The 15,864-nt window shown below is 44.5% G+C and overlaps 1 protein-coding gene across 37 annotated transcripts in view; it reads left to right on the forward strand.

Moving 5' to 3' along the window:
- Positions 1 to 15,864, forward strand: part of rimbp2b (RIMS binding protein 2b) — an 86,848-nt gene that overhangs the window by 64,654 nt on the left and 6,330 nt on the right. For 15 of the 37 annotated variants that reach the window (XR_008827816.1, XM_056375941.1, XM_056375944.1 and 12 more), the window contains 15 exons: positions 502 to 611; positions 692 to 1,570; positions 4,549 to 4,721; positions 5,074 to 5,748; positions 6,071 to 6,220; positions 6,703 to 6,864; positions 8,454 to 9,233; positions 10,457 to 10,565; positions 11,070 to 11,195; positions 12,552 to 12,733; positions 12,970 to 13,138; positions 13,324 to 13,386; positions 13,699 to 13,802; positions 15,158 to 15,184; positions 15,703 to 15,774. Coding sequence is in view for 36 of the 37 variants with exons in the window: in XM_056375941.1 (XP_056231916.1) it covers positions 502 to 611; positions 692 to 1,570; positions 4,549 to 4,721; positions 5,074 to 5,748; positions 6,071 to 6,220; positions 6,703 to 6,864; positions 8,454 to 9,233; positions 10,457 to 10,565; positions 11,070 to 11,195; positions 12,552 to 12,733; positions 12,970 to 13,138; positions 13,324 to 13,386; positions 13,699 to 13,802; positions 15,158 to 15,184; positions 15,703 to 15,774 (3,781 nt within the window). In the remaining variant the exon portion in view is untranslated. Of the gene's footprint in view, positions 1 to 501; positions 612 to 691; positions 1,571 to 4,548; positions 4,722 to 5,073; positions 5,749 to 6,070; positions 6,221 to 6,702; positions 6,865 to 8,453; positions 9,234 to 10,456; positions 10,566 to 11,069; positions 11,196 to 11,937; positions 12,401 to 12,496; positions 12,734 to 12,969; positions 13,139 to 13,323; positions 13,387 to 13,698; positions 13,803 to 15,157; positions 15,185 to 15,702; positions 15,775 to 15,864 lie in introns of those variants that run through there. The other 22 variants (XM_056375958.1, XM_056375926.1, XM_056375930.1 and 19 more) reach the window with 15 other exon arrangements.

The raw sequence follows: 15,864 nt of genomic DNA on the forward strand, positions 1-15,864 counted from the left end.
CACTACAAGACCTCTCAAACAAAGGTGATGCAGCATAAACGTCCTAATGAGAGGGTGATGATAATTAAGAGAGTTGGTCAAAAGTCCTTGACATACCTCTTTACAATAAACTGAAATGGCTGCTCAGTGTAGACAAGTCCTGGGCAAATCTTGCTGAGATTATTTGCTTTCTCTCTCAGAGCTTTAGGCTGTGGTCTTAAAGACGATTCAGTGTTTCTATCTCTAAAGAAAATTACCTGTCAGCTCAAAAATAATTGGAATCCTCATAGCACAAATATGTGAAACAGAGCCAGAGCTTTAAACCCACACTGTCTTCAGCGCTGTCATATTTGAAAAAAAAAAAAAAAAAATAGAAACAAACTTAATACTTTTCAAAGCAGCACTCAGCAAATCGTTTTTACTTGACATACATATTAGAGACTTGCAGTGTTTGACATAAAATAACCTATGGTGGCAGAACACTTTGGAAGGTGATTTGTGCATTTATGTTTTTTGCTTTAGTTACAATCCTTATGATGGGCCCAATGAGCATCCTGAGGCAGAGCTCCCCTTGGTGGCAGGGAAGTACCTCTACGTTTACGGGACAATGGACGAGGATGGCTTTTATGAAGGTCTGACCTGCCTTGATTACTGTTTATTGTTTTGTCTTTAATATCACCACAATACCAAGTATGTCTTGTTTGTTTCTCAGGAGAGCTGCTGGATGGACAGCGGGGACTCGTCCCATCCAATTTTGTGGATTTTGTCCAAGATGAGGAGACACCCTCTGTCCAGCACAGGGACACAGTGGCTAAAGAACCTGGCTACCTCAACCACAGTAGCCTGGGGCCTCAGAGACTGGGGGTCGGCACAGGAACAGGGACAGGAACAAGCATAAGCAGCCTGCTGTCTGACAGTAAACTAGACTGTCTAAGCACCAGCAGCTTGGGCATGGACCTCCTGGGCTCTTCCAGCAATGGGACAGGAACCCTGGATGTCAGCATTGACGAGGTCGGTGAAGACATTGTGCCTTATCCCCGCCGCATCAACCTGATTAAACAACTGGCCAAGAGTGTAATTATTGGCTGGGATCCTCCTGTGGTCCCACCAGGCTGGGGCTCCATCAGTGGCTACAATGTCTTGGTGGATAAAGAGGTTCGCATGAGTGTCCCCTACGGGGGCAGGACGAAATCGCTTATTGAAAAGCTCAATCTGGCCACCAACACCTACCGTATCTCTGTGCAGAGCATCACTGATCGCGGCCCGTCGGACGAGCTCCGGTGCACTCTGCTCGTGGGAAAGGATGTTGTGGTGGCACCTTACTATTTGCGGGTGGACAGCATCACACAGGTCTCTGCTGAGCTCTCTTGGATGCCAAGCAACAGCAACTACAGTCACACTATCTTCCTCAATGGTGCAGAGTATGACATGGTCAAGGCCGGAGGCTACAAGTACAAGTTCTTCAACCTGAAGCCCATGACAGTTTACAAGGTGAAAGTTGTGGCGCAGCCGCATCAGGTGCCTTGGCAGCTTCCGATGGATCAAAGAGAGAAGAGGGAAATCTCGGTGGAGTTCTGCACTCAGCCTGCAGGTCAGCCTCCAAACCTTTACTCACATTCACCCTTCTACTCTTCAGTAAATGCAGGGACTTCTTCCTATGTGGTGTACGGTCGTATAGCCATAGCAAGACCTACAGGGATCAGTTTAGCCACACATGCATGGCTGTAGGGATGGAAATGTTGGTCTGTTGGTTGGTCAGAAGGTTCACAACTTTGGTCCAGACGGAAACGTTGCCATGAAATGTAGTACATATATCCATAGATAGCCCAGAGCATGAATCCTAATGATTCTGGAGATCACCTGACTCTTCTTCTAGTGCCACTGTGAGGTTAATATTTGTGTTTTTGCGTGAATTATCATACCAGCTGTTAGATGCATTGCCAGGGAATTTCATGCAGACATTAATGCCCCCCTCAGGATGAATTGTAATAACTTTGGTGATCCCCTGACTTTTTATCTAGTGCCATCAGTGGGTCTGAATTTTAATTCACCCAACACTTAAGGTCATTACGAAATCCTGAGAGACTAATAACATTCTTATTATCCTCGGCTGTACTTTTTGTTGAGTACTAATTAGCAAATGTTAGCGAGTTATCTTACACTAAGATAGTGAACATGATAAACATTATACCTGCTTAACATCAACATGTTAGCATTGTTATTGTGAGACATTAGCATTAAGCTCAAAAGCAGCTAAACCTACTACCTGAGCCTTTTTTTGGCCACTTGCTTTTTAACTCAAAAAAGCAACATTAGCATTAATTTGGAAACATGATTTTAGCCACCTGGAAAATGTAAATCTTCTTTTAGCTCCTTTAATGCCTGAGAAAAAAATGTGGCTCTTTGTGGCTGAGCAGGTGACATACTGCCTGCTTGCTGTGGCCACAAACAAGGTTGATGAGAGCCCTCTGACTGAACCAAAGTCTTAGTTTTGTTAGTGACTCCAAATGCTGTCAGAATGTAAGTTTTGTGTAAGTTGTATTTATGATAAACTCTTGTAACCTCAATGCAATTGCTGTTCTAGTCTCATATTCTGTTCTGTTTCAAAGTCATCTGATATTTCACAAGGAAAGCCATCTGATAATTTACATCCAACACAGCCATATATTTATTTACTCAGCCACACGCTCCAAGCCCATTACATTTACAAACCTGACAAACATCTCTGCCATTTTCATTTTTCCCCAGCCACTCTGAGATTGCCCTCAAGGATTTGTGTGTGTACTACTGTGATAAGACACATGCATGGTAAAGAAAAAAAAGAAATGAAAAGTGCAATGAGAAAACGTGGAAGAAGCTTTTGCTGAATAGAGCTACATAACACTGGAAACAAGAGTCTCTCGAAGCCAAATTAGTGTAAATAGTGAGCGCAGATCTCTGGGATTATTTCTCCCATGAGAATCGTTGATGCTTTGCTGTTGCCAGCGTTAACTTGGGTCTCACAGTCTGACTGTCTTACTACAGGAAATCTTTTAAAGTGAGAATGTAATAAGAGTGAGTCTCTCCACAGCCAGCTACATTTATGACATTGTTTTTTGTGTGTGTACCTCATAGTATAGGTCCAGTGTAATTAGCCAATTGTGGGTACAGATAAAATATGGTTCAGACATGTCACATTGATGCTTTTTCTATGACTAAGTGCTCAGTGTAATGGGATTGTGATTATTTATTTTAAGGAGACCAAGACCCCCATCGTTCAGGGTCTGGGATAAGATGAAAGCAGATTAGAAAATTATGAGGACAAGTAATGAGTTGAAAAAAGTGAAGGAGACACAGTAAAGACACAGAGGGTCTGAGGGAGAAAGAAAGAGGAGGACAAAGATAGAGTGACACTGAAGTTTGAATTGACGTTTTCTGTTGGCAGCTGACGAGCTAACATGCTGAGAGATCATTAAATGATCTGTCTATTGAACATGTTAATCAGAGGCGTCTGAAATAGTCTCGTTATCGGTGGACGACTCAATAAGGAGGACAGTGTCTGGAGGCACTGTATTAGGCTCTCATACTCAGCATGTGCTCTTCAAACAAGTGACTTCATTAGTTCTTAGTGATAACAACATTTTTATTAATATTAGTCACAGGGAGCAGCCCCCAATTCCCCTGCCTGGAAATCAGTGTCTGCTGTTTGTATCCAGTATCAATGAAAGTGGCTCCACTGAAACATTCATTTAAACACTCATTTCAGTTCTCAGAGGAGCTTGTTGTTTATGACTCGTGTAGTTTAAATATGAGAAGAGGAAATGAAATCTCCAAACAGCCACTGCTGCTGTTCCAAGGCTGTGTGTGTGTGTGTGTGTGTGTTGTCTGCTGACAGTCAGTGTAGAAATGTGATTAAGATTGCGTTAATGTAGACTTTCGGACACACACACACACACACACACACACACAAACACACAGCTGCACGTTGCAGCTTGGAGATACTGCTGACTGCATCTGCTCGCTCTGTCTCACTGTGTGACTGCAGGGGAGCAGCAGCACTGCACAGATGGGTATGTTGTTTAGTATGCAGGCAGTGCTGACAGATTGTGGAAATAGCAAACTGTGTTTTTTTGACGTTCCATAAAATATTGTCAGCGAGTATCTGGCAACAGGATATTGCGGTGCATACAGTGATGGCCGAATGTCGGCGAAATTGGCTTTTTCAGCCAATGTAACATCTTCCCCAAATGAATCTGGGGATACACACCACAAACCTGCACAGAGATGACTGAATATAAAAAAATCATCCTACAAATTAAAATATTGGAATAAATAAATTCTCGATTCAGCTGTCACTGACTCATTGTATCACAGCAAATGCCAGTGGCAAATGACATTTCAGTGGAATAATTTAGAACATGTAACACGGTTCCCCTTGAAGGAGGATATTCTTATTTCATACCACTGTGAAATGGTTCCTGAATATGAGAAGTCCATAGTACTGAGGTCAGCACATTCATTGTTTTTGATCAATTTGGCAGAAATGGTTCAACCACTGTTGAGCTGTGTTTTTTTTCTCTCCTTATCCAGTGTGTGTGTTGTGCTCCCCAGGGCCCCCTCTCCCTCCCCAGGAGGTGCAAGTCCAGTGTGGTCAGACTCCTGGGGTCCTGCAGATCAGATGGAAGCCGCCGACTCTGACACCTTCAGGAACCTCCAACGGGGCCAGTGTGATTGGCTATGCTGTGTGCACAAAGGGACAAAAGGTACCAAATGTCTTACAAGTCACTCTTACAATACAGTTTTTTTTAAAAGTGGCCTTTGCCTTCTTCAGTGGTGACTTCTGTGAGTAGTGCTCTATTGCCATCTCCTGGAGAAATGATGTAATGCTGATATTCAGCCCCCAGGGGCAAGATTTGCTTCAGACATAAATTCAACAAACCTGTGTGTTATGATAATATGGAATAATCGGGTACTTCGCTTCAGCCAGCAGATAAGAGAGCTACAAGTGCATGAAGTTATGATTTTATGATGGTGTGGTTCAGAGTATGTACTTTTGCATGCTGACATTCTGAATTGCCCTTTGGTAAGGACTCTCTGGTTCCTTTGTGAATGCAGATAGCAGAGGTCTTGTACCCCACAGCAGACTATGTGACCGTGGAGTTAAACAGGATTCAGTGTCTGGAGGCCAGGGAAGTCATTGTAAGGACGTTATCGACTCAAGGAGAGTCCCAGGACTCGCCAGTGGCCGTCATCCCGCACAATCTCTTGGGATCTCCACGTCTGTCCCACCGAACCACCGCACCTCCCCACCCTATCCCTCACCCGCAGTCCCACCCAGTGCACTCACAAACCCATCCTCCTTACCCATCGACGTACCCCCCAAATCACCCTCAGCCCCAGATGCAGCCTCTGCCTCGAGCCCAGCCCCACACGCTGCCCCACGCACAGCCACACTCACAGCCCGTCTGTCACCCACCTCCTCCTCCTCCTCATTCCCAGCCTCATTTCCAGTGCCACCCCATGCCCAAGTCCAAGACGTTAGTAAGTGCCAGAGAGCCAGAAACCAAAGAGCATGAGGTGGGCCTGCGGCCAGCCCAGCCCTGGGAGCGCTCCCCCTCTCCGCTGCCTCCCATGCGCGGATCTAACTTAGAGCCGCCGCACTTCCAGCCACGGCGATCGCCCTCTCCACAGAGGATCCTGCCGCAGCCTCAGGGAGTCCCCATCCCCAACACCATCGCCAAGGCCATGGCCAGGGAAGCTGCCCAGAGAGTGTTTGCCGAGGGTAACCGGGTACGTGGGGATTTCTTATTAACCAGAATTCATCTCAGCATGTAACAGAATCTAATACTGAGCCTGGAAATCATATTTTGCTTTATGCTTATGGCGATATCTGTCAGTGTGACGAGCTATTTTCCCTTGTTTGTTTTTTGCTTTAAAAACCATTTACACAACTATTGGTTTGAAGATAGAATTGTTTGTCTCTTGAAAATGACTATGAAACTACATTTGCAAAAAGTAGAAACTAGTTTAAGAAAAAATATGATTTCAAGAATATTACACTAAATTATTTGGATCCTTGTTCAATCTAAAAGTCTAACATTTCTCTTATCAGGTTGAGAAAAGGAATATCTTTAGTGAACGAGGTAACGCCTTGCATCCACTCAACTCGGATGAGGAGGAGGATGGCTACGACTCTCCTCATGCGAGGAGGAGAGGAGCCTCGGTGGATGAATTCCTCAGAGGCTCAGAGTTGGGCAGACAGGTACTTTACAGAAAAAACAGCCTACTGTGCTCAGCCAATTATTGAGTGCTCATGTCTTGTTTCTAGGAAGAACATGGAGTCAGTTACCTACATGTAGGCAAAATCAAACTGAATCAAATCAAATCCCATATGAATCAAATTGAAGCCCTTCTTAATGTGTATTTCTGTATCTATCTCTTTTATTTTCAAATTTTCTGCCATCTATTTTTAGTTCATTTTCTAAATAAATATTTTCAATAAGTTTTAAAGAATCCAGTTTTAAACTTTTTAAATTTTGGCAAAACATTAGAATAATTTTAGAGTACACTGTATTGTTATATAATTATAATTATTATATATTTTCACCAATGCACATAACCTTCTGTCCTTAAGGTTAACGTTGGTGTGGATCACTCACTGCTGCGGTACTCTTTAAGACTCTATAATAAAGTTATGATTTCTACCTAGTACACTTCAACTTTCTCTCTCTTGTTCTCCCTTAGCACCATCATTACCACTACAGCCACAGTGAGGAGTACCACACGGAGAGCAGCCGGGGTTCTGACCTGTCTGACATAATGGAGGAGGACGAGGAAGATCTTTACTCTGAGATGCAACTAGAGGAGGGCCGCAGGCGCAGTATCAACTCTCACAACACTCTTAAGGTATACTTACTGCACGCCTTCACTCTGTGATGGCCCGGGGGAGGAAGGAGGAGGGTGGGGAAGACGGGGGTTTAGGGAGGCAGGGAGGGTTTTGCCACCTGCAGTGGTACCTGCTCTCTCTCACAGGCTCTACAAGCAAGCCCGTTGTGGCTTTGCCTGGCTGAGCTCCCCCGCCTTGCATTAGCTGAATCAGCCTCCCCACCCCAGCCTGCTCCTCCACCTCGACCCTCCAGCACTGCTTTATTCATTCAAGGCTGAGCTCATAGGAATGGCTGTGTATACATCACTGTACAGCATGAGAGAGGGGAAGGCTGTAAACGGAAAGCATAATGTTTTTTAAGGTTTGCATTGCATTTTGATGCTCTTTATTCTGCACCGAAGGAGTACTACAAGGTTTAAAGTCAAATGTTAGAATGTGATATTGAAGTGTAAATATTAATATACTGTACTGTATCAAAGGGTCATGGCATATCAAGTGCATATGGGAATCTCATTTAAGTGCGTACTTAAATGGAAATATTCACTTTTGTTTTTATGTCTGTCACGTCCTGATGTTTAATTTTTCTATTGTCGATGTAGATGTTAACATTGTCGGTACACAATCCTGTCTTCATTTGGTCTGTCAGTGGGGATGTGTGGATATAAAGCCAATCTGCCGTGTTTTCAGAGTTGGAGGTACTGTAGTGGCTGATCTGTCCTCTGTATTATAGTAGACTTGCTATCAGAAATCAGTACAGTATCACTGCAGATTTGTTTAAGTTATCCCTGCTTTTGTACAGTAATGTGGTGTTCATGAGGGGTATTCACTGGTGTATTAACCTTTTAAATACACCAATGCAGCATCTCCTCTTTGTCATTACCATCTATTTGTAAATCACTGTTGCACATTATCCATCCCCGTCTGTAAAAATATTACTGTTCTAAAATATGTATAGTAATGATACATTTAAATTAGATGTTGTTAAGGGAATAGATAAAGGTGAATTGTCAAATTTGCTTCTGCCATTGTTTTGTGTGAGCACATAGAGGGGAGTTCTGTATGTTTCACTCCATCTGAAATTGTTGCTAAACAAATGTCCTAATGCAGTTTGTCCTCAGTAGCTAATTCTCCTCCTCACTTAGCTTCATGTCTTCAATTTCTTTTTATTATTATTTTTTTTTATTAATTCATTTCATCCACATTGATGTTTTCATTTATCCCTCACCCATGGAACTAACTAAGCCCGTCACATACCTTTTGTTTGAATATTTCTGATTTCCCTTCTCCAGATTTAACCTCTGCCCACGCTCAGTTTATCAGTTATCACTCCATATTTGAGCCTTCACAGATTCCTGTTCAGAGCATGCCATTTCCTCCTCACGGAATGAGACTGCATGTCTTACTACATTGCCACAAATAACTAATTCTGTCTTTATTTTGTCTTTCCCCCCCATTTGTTCTATTCACATTCTGTGTTGTTTCCTGCCTGTTCTAAAAACCTTCGAAAAACTTTTCAACCCCCCTCACAAAACTCTAAACTGAACCTTTTGAATTGAACATACTGAACTGTGAAATTGTGGAACTTTCCTTCCTGTGTTCATGACTGAAGGCATATTACAAGCGTCAGGACTTAGCTGAGGAGAGAGACTGCTGGGACCTCCAGCGGGAGGTGGTGAAGCAGAAGTCGCTCCGGAGCAAGCGTCTCCACAGCATCCCCGAGGTGGCCGAGGAGGAGTCGGAAAGCGTGGACAGCATGGGCCAACGCCTGTGCTTCGAAGAGGGCGGGCGACCGGGAACGCCACACACTCAGCGGAGGATGTACTCCCAAGACACCCACATGTACAACCATCTCACCCCCAGCAAGACCTCCCGCCACCTGCAGCGCCAGCGCTCCTCCCCTCGCTTCACCGATAGCCGCTACTGCTACAGTGCAGACGACCGCAGCCTGGGCCGCCCCAACCGCCAAAACACCAAGAGTCCTGACAGCGGTTTAGACTGCGGCAGTGAGGAAGAAGGCTCGCTAGGGCGGGGTCACCGAGGCTACTATGCTCACGGGAGCCCACTGCGGGGACCTGTGCGCATCATTCACTGTGAGGGCCCGGTAGAAAGGCGGGCGCTGGCTATGGGCCGTAAAAGAACTCTGACCCGCCAGTGCAGCGTGGAGGAGGACTTCTCTGACGTCCCAGTGACTGCAACCAAGTCGGTACACAGGGGTGACTTTAGGAACAGGGAGCACTTTGGGCCTGGTCGGGAGGCCGGGCCACGAAACTACTCCAGGGAAGGGGCCCTGAGCGAGGGCAGGCTGAACGAGCTGGACAGGGTCTATTACAGCCCCCACAGGGAGGCTAGGGCCCAGTCTTTGTCCAGGCTCAACCGGGACCAGCCGCTGGTGTGTGATTCAGACTTTCTGCTGTACTTTCCATCCGCAAGCTGCAGCCATTCTGTTTTCTTAATGTTGTTTGTTTTTCTTTATAATTAACCCCCTTCCTTTCATTTGGCATTTTTGATTTTCATCTTATGAGAAATTATCACACGTTCATGGTTGGTCTGATTTGATGTTTTATTTTTGTGTGAATTACTTTGCTTGTACTCAGAATGTCAGGTGGATTTTAAAGTAAAGCTTTTAATTACCTAAAGGCCATTTAACTAAGTTTTGATTTCTCATGTCTTTGAGGGGAAAGGTTCCATTTAAAGGAAAGTCTCTGTGCAGTGCATGGGAACGTGCTGCTCCCGTCTTCTCTGCCCTTACCCCTGCTCTCTGGCTCTCTCTCTCTCTCTCTCTCTCTCTCTCTCTCTCTCTCTCTCTCTCTCTCTCTCTGCCAGCTGCTGGCTTCATATGTCGCTCTCTATGTCTGACCTTCTAGAGCTGCAGCCATAGCGCTCCACCTTGTGATAGGAGCTTTATTTCACCATCTCCTGCCGCTCATTGCTTCATACCAAATAAGGCCGGATCCAGACTTTTACAGCCTGCTGTGATTCATCCAGCCTTCAACCCATATGCAGCACTTGCTTGTCTCGTTCACTTGTTTCAGCAAAACATTCTCATCATGTTCATCACCACTACCATATAATAAATGTGTTGATTGTTCTAACGCAAAGCCCCAGGCTGAAAATATAATGGCTTTGCTCATCTAACCACGTCATTATCCATTTTCAATCACACTCATATCCACTTTTTTCATTTTCTTTTCATCCTCTCTCTCTCTCTCTCTCTCTCTCTCTCACTTCTCTCATCATTTCAGTCTTTTGTGCCATCATTTGCTTCCTTTTCTCATCAAGGAGCTGACATGCACAGAACAAAACAAACCAAACAAATGGTCTTTAGCTAAACATCTGACCCTTTCTAACCCCCAGTCCATGTTGTTGTGTTGGGGGTTGATTTGATTTTCTTGTTTTGGTGGTTTGTTGTATTCTTTTATTGTTTTATAGATTTTCTTTACTATTATTTTGCCTCCCTAAGGACAAATGGAAGCCACATCATTTGCTCTTATGGTTTTCAGTTGTTTAAACAGGATTGTGGGATTCTTTTAAATGGTTTTAAGTGTTAACGTGTCTTGACTTTGCAGGTGGTTTGTTGTTCTAATCTCTTATCTGTTGTTTTTCACTCTAAAGATCATTGGGAACTCACCATCACATGGAAGCGCCGATCGTCTGGACCACTCAGGGAGGAGGCCGGTTCACATCGGCACCCCCCCTCAGCGACGACCCATTCCATCCATTGGTTAGTGAGGTCACCACATGAGGAGACGCCTCATCCCCACCTGCAGGGCCACTGATGTTTGTGCTATTTATACCATGTGTTTCCCTTACCCGTGTGAGCCGAGCTGTACATCTCTCCCATAGAGCTTAAACAAACCACGTAGACCCTTTTTTTGTGGGGTGTTTGCACACCCTCTAGCTGTCCATCCTCATGAGCTGGATTCGCCAAATGTCCACATGCAGTTTTGCAGGAAAGTTATTCCAGATGCACTCCCTATGCCTGTGTTTACTGTGGGTTAACATGTTTACATGACCACCCAATCTGACCTCCCCGCAACAGTAAAAGCATTGCTGTTTTACACCCAGTGACTCCAGAGTGAAACCTGTTGCCTTGTACACCCCCTCCCCACCTCAGGGCAACGTCATCATCCTACTGTCTCAGCATGAGTGAATGGGCCATGGGGTAGAGCAGAGTGTGTGTGGGGGGGATCTCTGACCGTAACGTTGTGATTGGTGTCTTCTGTAGAGATCACCATGGACAGTAACAGTGAGGGGAGTGAGGGGAACCTCTCACCCGTCAAGGAGGATGTTTACTATGGCAGTGTAGCTCGGCGCAGGATATGGCGATCTATGTCCTCAGAGGATCAATATGGTATGTGATGCAGCTTCTCTCCAAGATGACAATTCACCTTATCAATGCCAGAAAAGGCCAAGAATCGTTCTTGAACACATGCAGTGATATCATGGTGGTCTTTGTTCTGTGCTGGGCAGTTAGCTGCTTTGTTTAGTTTAGCTTAGCTTAGCTGAATAAAGCTGACGGGGGAAGACAAGACTGGCCACTTTTCCCGTTGCTGGAGAATGAAAATCCTTTTCCTGTCTGTACTCCTACTCCCTCAATCCCAAGAAACCCCAAACCACCCACTCTACCCATTCACCCTCCATAACCTGGCCACTCTCCCACTCCACCACAACTTAGCCCGCCCTCCTCTTCCTTAACCTTTTCTGCCACCTCTTCTTTTCCTTCTCCTCCTGCCTTTATGAGCCAGCAGCCCGTTTTCTTTCTTAATTTTGCATGAGCTGTTTACAATGCAGTGAGAAGGAAAGACACATTTCTGGAAGAGTTAGTGCATTCTTGCCTTGTTGGTATCACTCGGTTGCACATTCATTTACTCTGCTGCCATCAAAATCAAACATGTTTTACCGTTGAAGCACGTTTTACATCTTTCAAAAAAGCATACGTCAGCTGCTTAGTTGGTATTGGTTGCTATATCTCTGAGCCATTATTCAGACAATCTGCCATTGAAACATTTAACATGGTGATCCATGAGAAGCATGGAGAACTGATATCAGGTTCATCCCTTCCCCCTCACTGTCCCTGATATCTGTGTTGCCAGGAACTGCTGGGGCATTTGATGTGTTCTCTCCCTCGGGACCGCGCCTCCTTTGCCCTTTTACGCTGCATATTGTTTCCAGATGTGGCCTAAAAGCATGACATCACACCCGCATTGGATGTAGGAATGCTCTCCTCAACACGTCCAGTCCCAGCAAAACATGCATGTTAATCAGCCTCTGTGAGATAAGGCAGTGAAACAGCAATGAACAATAGTGCAGTGTTACTTGTGTCATTCAGTTTCCCTTGCACCCCAAAAACTGCTTGACATGTGTTTCCTGTCTGTGCTGTGTTGTACTGTGTCCTATGATGTTTGGTGACTGTCACGCCAGCAAGCAGAGATGTGTGAACGAAGAACCCTGCTGTGCTACAATTGTACCGAGCCTTTCTTGTAAAAACGTTGTTCGCTTTTAGTGCGTGAACACAACAGAAGACACGAGATTAAAACTAAAAGTATAATTATTGCATTCGATCTCTGGCTCTTTTTTCACACATGAATCTCATCGCCCTCTCCCCTGTCAGCTCTAACAAAGAGACATCTTCTGCTCTCATTGCCTCTACAGCCAGCGTGGCTGTATAAGGCTGGTAGTAGCAGCAGAGGCCTCCTCTATGTTTCAGACGGCTATGGCGGTCGCAGGCACGGGCGGGGACGGCGTTCCCCGGATTACTATGAGGAATCAGAGCCAGAGGAGCTGACCCGTGTGTTTGTGGCTCTGTTTGACTATGACCCCCTGTCCATGTCTCCCAACCCTGATGCTGCTGATGAGGAGCTGCCATTCAAGGAGGGCCAGATCATCAAGGTGGTGGCTTGATTCTTAGACACTACTCTACTGAGATGGATATGTTTCATACCTAACTAAAAAATAAAGTAGAGAAATTATGCTAGACTTCTCATTTGTCTTTTATTTCTTTAAAATCCCCCATGCTTGAATGCTGTCTAAAGTCCATAGAATTACACATGAATTTTAGGAATCTCTGGCCAGGTTTGATGGTATCTGGTTGGATGTCTTCCCCTGACACTCTGTCGTTCCTTCAGGTGTTTGGGAATAAAGATACGGATGGCTTCTACAGGGCGGAGATTCGAGAACGAGTGGGTCTGATCCCCTGTAACATGGTCTCTGAGATCCAAACAGAGGACGATGAGATGATGGACCAACTCCTTAAACAGGGCTTCCTGCCACTCAACACTCCTGTGGAGAAGTTAGGTCAGACATCGTTTTCCCCACAGTATCCCCTCAACTTCTTCTTTTTTTTTTTTTTCTTTCTTTGACCTTATACCCTTTATGTCTTTCTGGGCAACTTTATGTTCTACTAAACTGTCTTTTACTGACGCATTTCTCCTTTCCTCTACTCCTCTCACTTAATTATTTTTTTCTGCTTTCCTGTGAAGTGAACTGCGACCGTTTCAAAGATGGCCGCTCAATAAATCGCAGGTCCAGAAAGTCCAAGAGAGGTCTGTGCCCAGTGAAATGCTCTTCTTCTCTCTGCTTCATCTTTCCTGCTTTTTTCACCCCTCGCCATCCATTTTCATCTGTGAACTTTTGACTAATTTCTCCTATATTTACTGTCACTAAGCCTTCCCCAAATACTAACATGGACATAGTTTACTTTGAAATCCAGATGATCACATATTGCAAAGACTGTTGGACTTATGAGGCTATTATGTATCGTCACTGGTCATCGCATCCTTCAGTGGAGTTCTTATATTATTACTTCTGATTACTCTCATCTTTGTGTCTGTCTTTATGACTTTTCCTCTTCGCAGAGAGGAACAGGCGGAGCGGCCGTCAACACCCGATGTCAACACGGAGAATGGTCGCCCTGTACGACTACGACCCCAGAGAGAGCTCCCCTAACGTTGATGTAGAGGTACTGTCCTCCCGTAGTACCAGCTATCCGCTTTATCTTGACCATTCTCTGTCACCATCATCATGTTAACAAATGCATAAAAGCACTGAACATTTTCAAGTGCACAGGCAGTGAGATAAGGATACTGTGTTTGTCATTTAGAAGTTCAGAATTCAAATGAATAGTTTGACATTGTGAGAAATATGCTTATTCACTCTCTTACCGAGAGTTTGATGACAAGCTTCATATTACTCTCAGACTCTATTGTCTGTCTGTTCCATGTAGTGATACAGCAGCTGGTTAGCTTAGCCTAGCACAAAGATTGGAAACGGGGGTGAGGGGGCAGCTAGCCTTGTTCTGTCAACAATTTAAAAAAATCTGCCTACCAGCACCTCTAAAGCTGACTAATTAACACGTTATATCTTGTTTGAGTGAGTGTAAAAATGACAAGTTGTGCTTTTACAGCAGGCCATACTGAATTCACATAATGTCAGCAGAATGTGACGAACAGGAAAAGCTTCCAGTACACGGATCCCCACAGCTGGCCCTGTAGTTACATCACTTAAACAGCCTAAATAGCTCCTTTTGTGGTGTCTTGTATTTGGAGCAGTTCATTAAAAGGTTAAACCAAATAGAAACTAACTCTATACCGACTCTGAAATTAACTGAATCAATTGCATCAGTGTTAATATTGAGTCTAATTCATATGCAGCAGTCAGCTGTGGTGGCTTTGCAGACAATTTACCAGTGGTTTGTTGTTTGACAGTTCACCATGTGGGAGGAACCGTGGCTGTGAGAAATTCTCAATATCTACCACTTGGAATTAAAACTCAGAGTCTGACATGAACTGATTTTCTGATGCATAATTTCAGTCTAAATGATAACGTCATGGTGAAGACAAGTTTCCAGGAAGTTACTGCATCCAGCCAAGAAATAATCTGGCACATAAACAAAACCACAAATTGTCATTTTTACACTTTGGGTTTTTTTTTTTTTTTTTTTTTGCATGGATTAAACAAACAAAATACAACATGGAGGTCAGCCTTGGAGGAGCTAGACGTTTTTGTTTTTTTTTTTTAACCTTTGGACAAAGCCAGACTGTTTCAGCCTCCTTCCAGTCTTTGCACTAAGCTAATTGTTTTCTTTTTATTTACCAGGCAGACATGAGCGTGGTATCTATCTCTTGACATGACAGTGTCAAGCTATTCATTTAAGTTGGAGTGAGGAATGTATGTGCACAGGTGAGGTTGAATGAGGTGTTACAGTTAGCACTGTGTTAGCTAGAGGATTGAAAGTACTTTCCCGTGCTGTTTTTTGGCCCTTACCCCCCGGTTTCACTTACTCTCACCTTTCTATTGGCACTGCCACCGACACAGTATGAGGGCAACAGACTGAATGAGGAGGTGAGTGAGGGTGAGGAGGGTACGGTACTGTCTGCTCTGTGTGTGTTTCCTCCCTCATTTGTTGGAGTGCAAATAAGGAGGTGGGCTCCGGATGGTGGGCAATGGCCCTCTGTCCCCGGTGGTCATGAATACAGCCCCTCATACATTGCCTGAGCCAGCATCTCCCCCCCTCGGTTTGGTCTTTTGTGTCGACCTGTCTCCTACATACTGCACATATGCTGTGTTTGGTTTGTGTGTTCTCAAAAATCCCATAGGAAAGATGTGCCCACTGTGTTGCAATCCCGTCTTCACAGTTCCAACATTTGATGCATTTACAGTTGCAACAGTCCATCTGCTGGGACTGGATTGACACTCGTGTTTAAGATGCATCACATTGATTTGGAGAAGGAAGCACAGCATTTCAAACTCATCAAACCCCAGTAGATTTGATGTTGTGGAAAGTCTTTGGCAAACTGCTGTAAACAAGAACTGAAGTACAACAGGCCAAACGTATCTCAAGGCTCTTTCTTCTTTGACAGGCTGAACTGACTTTCTGTGCCGGTGACGTCATCACAGTTTTTGGTGAAATAGATGAAGATGGCTTTTACTATGTGAGTACTAAACATCCCCATGTCTGCTGATCATCCATTTCTGGCTATTTCGAGTGCAATGCAGTAGGCATGACTTTACATAAAAACACA

Source organism: Seriola aureovittata, chromosome 5 (genome assembly GCF_021018895.1).
Source record: "Seriola aureovittata isolate HTS-2021-v1 ecotype China chromosome 5, ASM2101889v1, whole genome shotgun sequence".
NCBI classification, from domain to species: Eukaryota; Metazoa; Chordata; class Actinopteri; order Carangiformes; family Carangidae; genus Seriola; species Seriola aureovittata.